Source organism: Salpingoeca rosetta (genome assembly GCF_000188695.1).
Source record: "Salpingoeca rosetta unplaced genomic scaffold supercont1.14, whole genome shotgun sequence".
NCBI lineage: Eukaryota > Choanoflagellata > Craspedida > Salpingoecidae > Salpingoeca > Salpingoeca rosetta.
The window spans coordinates 1292975-1297974 of record NW_004754920.1 but is presented as its reverse complement, the minus strand read 5'-3'; the positions used below and the strand labels follow the sequence as shown (position 1 = coordinate 1297974).

The following is a 5000-nucleotide window of genomic DNA, read 5'->3' as shown; positions in this document are numbered from 1 at the left end:
TCTCGTCCCGGTCGCAGAACGCATACGCGCACATCTCTGCAAGATAGGAAATGCATGTGTTAGCTGCAGGTGTACGCGAGTGTGCGCGCATCTGTGCACGTGTGTGCATGCGTGTATGCGTGCGTGTGTGCGTGCGTGTGTGCATGCGTGTGTGCGTGCGTGCGTGCGTGCGATGCGTGTGTGTGCAAATTTGTGCGCAGATTGAGCATATGCGTGCATGTGCATGCAGTATTGCTTGCATGTGCTCATTTCGAACAGGAATGACAGACCGTCAACGACGAGACTGCCGAGGGCATTGAGCGTTTCGCGCACAAGATCTGCATTCTGTTCGGGAGAACAACAGAGGGAAAGCAAGAGGAATGAGGGCAGGCAATCAAGATGACGTGTGAGGGGAAAGCAGGAAGTGTGAAGAGCATGCGCGCAATTGGGTGAACTATGTCGCGAAGTACGCACGCACACAGAAACTCGTACATAAATGTGTGCACACATGCATGTACACACATGCACACACATGCACACAAACACGCACGTCCGTGTCATCGCACGGAGGGGCGCTGTGCGTACCTCGACGTGGTTTGCCATTGCGACAGTCATGAGGGAGATGCACTTGAGCTCGACAATCGCATCGACCAGCTCGTCAATCGCAGACAGCGTCCTGTTCACGTGATGTGACAACAACGGCGGTGGCGGTGGCGGTGGTGATTGAAGTGAGCGTGGCGAACAACATTGCAGCGGCAACATTCGTAAAAGCGTGAGTAGGTTTGCGCGTGTGCATGTATGTGTGAATGTGTGTGCGTGTGTGAATGTGTGTGCGTGTGTGTGAATGTGTGAATGTGTATGTGTGTGTGAATGTGTGAATGTGTGTGTGTGCGCGCGTGTGAATGTGTGTGTGTGTGTTAGCATTGCGGGGTTGCTGACCAGAGGACGGAAGCAGCTGCGGTCATGAATGTCGGATTGTCGATGAACGACTCCATGGCGCTGCGCACATCCTCCAGCCCGCGCTCCTCAGCAATGATCATCCCGTTCTCCTCTGCACAACAGCAGCAGCAGTCGCGGCAGCGGAGGTGGTGGCGGTAGCGGTGTGAGAACAGTTTGGGTGGTGTGAGAATAAGAAAGAGTGCAAGCAAGTGCCGGTGTGTGTGTGTATGTGTGTGTATGTGTGCATGCGTGCGTGCGTGTGTGTGATGTGTCCGCAATGGCAAGGCAGATACCCATCAACCAACCAACCAACCACCACAATCACTGACCACAGACGGTGAGGCTGAAGAGGGCGCGGCAGGCCTGCTCGGCGATGCTGGCGTCGTTGACGTTGTCCCGCAGCGCAATCAGCACATCCTGCACTCCGCCATACTGCGCCGCGGCCATGATGGCGTTCGTGTGAAGGCGAGAGGTGGTGTGGTGGAAACGAAGGGATCAGGGCAGAGAACGAAGGGATAAGAGGGGAGAGGGGTGAAGACGAGGGGAGTGTGAGCGTGGCAGGTACTTGAGGGCAGGTGGGCAGGCACGTGAAAGCAGGAAACAGACAAGGAGGAGGGCGCAAGCAAGCGAGCATTGATGCCAAATACAGCCACCAAGCATGCGTGATGATCGTGCTTTGCACACGGGTGTACACACGGCAGGCAGCGGACCTGGCCAATGGCCTGGGCGTAGTCCTCCGTGGACGCGATGGCAATGATCGTCTCGCACGCCAGCTGTCACGTGCAAAGAACAACATGCGACGAACAACATGCGACAACAGGGGCGAAATGTGGTGGTCAAACATGATTGGAAGGAGTGGTGTTGGGGATAGGAGAAGGGGGCAAGGGAGTGTTGGGCAAACAGTTGTGTGAGGAACGAGACGAATGCGAACATGCAAATGTGCCGTTGTGAAAAAGGCGCGACTGAAAACAAGCGAGCAAGTGCGCAACAGCGATCACATAAACCAATGTGGCACACCTTCCACGCACAAAACCCCTCATCCTGCCACAGTGTTGGGAATTGCATGAGCACTTGCCTTCTGCAGCTCCTTGGAGCCGGGGTGAGAGCGCATGGCAATGAGGACCGGCTTGATCACTTCCTCACTCCGCACCTGCGCACGCCAAAGGCAGGTTTTGGATGACATGTGGTGGTGGTGGTGAATTGGAACGACAGATAGCAACGCACTTGAAATAGCAAGAAGGTGGGCACGAACACATAACACCAGGGTTTAAGACGTGAGGCACCACACACACACACACATATACACACACAAACACGGAACCTCTGACCTCTGGCTCGCCCTCGTCGGCAGCGGCCAGGCTCTTGATGCACTCCATGCCTGCACGCAGCAAACGGGAAGTTGTCACGCATCCGATGATGTCACAAACACAAACACACACATGTGCAGGCAGCTTTGACATCGCACACACACACACGCACACACACACACACACACACACACACACACACACACACACACACACACACACACACACACACAACCATCCAAATTTCGGCCCAAACTCCCCGCAGCCAAAGCAGACCTGCAATCTGGACGAAGATGTTGTTGACAAACTTGTTCATGGCCTTGTGGATGCGATCCACAAGAGCGCCGCGGGGAACAGGACCCGTTGCCGCCGCCACGTTTGCCGCCTCCTCAAGGCCCGCAACCTGACGCGCAGTTGGGCACAGGTGAATGAGTGCACTGTGCGCGTGGTGTGGTGTTGTGTGTGTGTGTGTGTGTGTGTGTGTGTGTGTGTGTGTGTGTGTGTGTGTGCGTGTGCATATGTGTGTGTGTGCTGTGTGCACATGTGTACGTGTGCGTGTGCATATGTGTATGTGTACGTGTGCATGTTTGTGCGCGTCTGACGCCCACTCGTAACCGGACCTGGCATCCGATGCGGTCAAAGTTGGTCTCAAGGAACTCTGCAATCTCAGGCAGCTTGTTTGGAATGCTGCCCGTCATGGTGGCGGCGGTGGACAGGGTAATTTGTTTGGGGGCGGAGGCGATGTAAGATGACGCGCAACTGGTGTGATGATCGTGACGGAATGCTGGCCTTGTCATGAAACACATGCACACACACACACTCTCTCTCTCTCTCTCACACACACACTCTCTCTCTTGAAAACATTCGCACACATACGTGCACGCGCAACAGACCGCTTTGTGGTGGTTGGCTTGACATCCGTCTGGTGGCTGGCAGTGCTCTGGCCCTCGACCTGTTTGGAGACAAGAGTGAGCAAGGAAAAGGCAGCAGGGTGGTTGGCAACGGGCAACGTACGCAATAGAGGGAGAAAGAGAGGAGGAGAACAACAACAACAACAACAACGTAAACAACAACAACAACTTAAACAACAACTTAAACAACAACTTAACAACGACGAACAAGCAATCACATAGCATCATCATCATCATCATCACACGCAACCAGCAGCAGGGTGCGAGCAAGGACCAAGGTACGCACGAGGGCGGACTGGGAGAGCTGGAGGCACGAGCGGATGTAGGGCAGCTGGACAAGCTCCACCGCCGACGGCCGCTGGTGAAAGTTGCGACGCAGCATCGTTCGGATCGTCTGTGGGATGAGAAGGGAGGGAGGGAGGGAGGAGAAGGGAGTGAGGAGAAGAGAGGGAGTTGTAGTGATGTGATATTGGGTGGTGGTGATGCGATGGTCGATGGTGGTGATGTGATTTTCGATGGTGGCGGTGGTGGTGGGGGGAGTAGAAGGGGAGACAGAGAGACTTTGCAACGGCGGGGAACGGAGGTGCACGAGTGCCATGCATCCCGCCACACAGAATTCATGATTCAAAGGGTCACCTGGCAGAGGTCCTTTGAGTAGGAGCGCTCAACTTCCTTGAGCGCCTCCTCCAGTCGGTGCGGCTTGTGCTTCACCTCAAACAGCAGCGACTGCGCCTGACCGTGCTGCTCACACACGCGCACATGCATACATACACGCAAAAACACACAGTCATTCATACACACAATCATGCACATAGGGTATGAGGGAAGTGACACATGTGCATGGAATAGCGCCCACAAGGAAGTCTCATATGAGTGGACATACACACAAGTATACACACATACACATGCAGTCCCCACTCACGAGCGTGCTACTCCCACTGGCACCACCATCTCCACCATCACTCGGCATCATGATCATGATTGGCCGGCACGAACGTCAAGGAAGCCGCATGTTGCTGCGTCGAGGACAATGCATCCGAGAGACCAGATGTCCGACTTCTCGTTGTATGGCCGCTCGAGCACCTCGGGCGCCATGTAATTCATCGTGCCTGCAGGCAATCATGAAATCATGGTGGTGATGGTGGTGGTGATGGTTGTGGTGGTTTGGTGTTAGTGCGCAGTGCATGTATGTGGTACCGTGTCGTGTCGTGTCGTGCCATGTCGTGTCATGCAGGTAAGGTGCAACGTACCGACGGTCGTGCGGGTCTTGGTCTTTGCGCCCTCCATCACAGTGGCCACACCAAAGTCGCCTAGAGTGAGCGTGGGTGGTGGTGGTGGTGGTGGTGGTGGTGATGGTGGTGGTGGTGGTGGTGGTGGTGGTGGTGGTGGTGGTGAGGATAGATGAAGGAACGGATGTGAGCGACAAAGGGTGTGATATGAAACATCATCAAGGGAAGGGGCTCACACACACACATACACATGCAAACACACACACACATGTAAACACACACACACATGTAAACACACACACACACATGTAAACACACACATATGCAAACATCATGCACGTTACAAACGCACCAAGGCGGATATCGAGGTCGTTTGTCATGAAGAGGTTGCTTGGTTTCAGATCGCGATGAATCACCTGCACACAGTCGCAGCGTGGTGTGAATATGGACACACGCGCGAAATGCTTTTGGACTCTCGCTCGATGGCGAGTACGAGACGGAGGGAGGGGTAGGGAAAGGGGGCAAAGAGAACCAACACACCCACACACACCCAACACCGACACCCACACGCACACACCGACACCCACACGCACACACCGACACACACCGACACACACCGACACACACCGACACAC

General features: G+C 54.8%; 1 protein-coding gene across 1 annotated transcript in view; it reads right to left on the bottom strand.

Moving 5' to 3' along the window:
- Window positions 1-5000, bottom strand: part of PTSG_06380 (serine/threonine protein kinase) — a 7448-nt gene that overhangs the window by 662 nt on the left and 1786 nt on the right. Inside the window, exons 4-19 of the mRNA XM_004993212.1 lie at window positions 4718-4839; window positions 4387-4446; window positions 4133-4245; window positions 3773-3877; window positions 3423-3530; window positions 3119-3177; window positions 2846-2912; window positions 2502-2628; window positions 2247-2296; window positions 1994-2068; window positions 1629-1691; window positions 1248-1350; window positions 919-1030; window positions 565-655; window positions 270-324; window positions 1-36 (exon numbers count right to left, since the gene is read on the bottom strand). The exon at window positions 1-36 is cut by the window's left edge and continues 37 nt beyond it. Of these exons, the coding sequence (XP_004993269.1) occupies window positions 1-36; window positions 270-324; window positions 565-655; window positions 919-1030; window positions 1248-1350; window positions 1629-1691; window positions 1994-2068; window positions 2247-2296; window positions 2502-2628; window positions 2846-2912; window positions 3119-3177; window positions 3423-3530; window positions 3773-3877; window positions 4133-4245; window positions 4387-4446; window positions 4718-4839 (1346 nt within the window). The remainder of the gene's footprint in view (window positions 37-269; window positions 325-564; window positions 656-918; window positions 1031-1247; window positions 1351-1628; window positions 1692-1993; window positions 2069-2246; window positions 2297-2501; window positions 2629-2845; window positions 2913-3118; window positions 3178-3422; window positions 3531-3772; window positions 3878-4132; window positions 4246-4386; window positions 4447-4717; window positions 4840-5000) is intronic.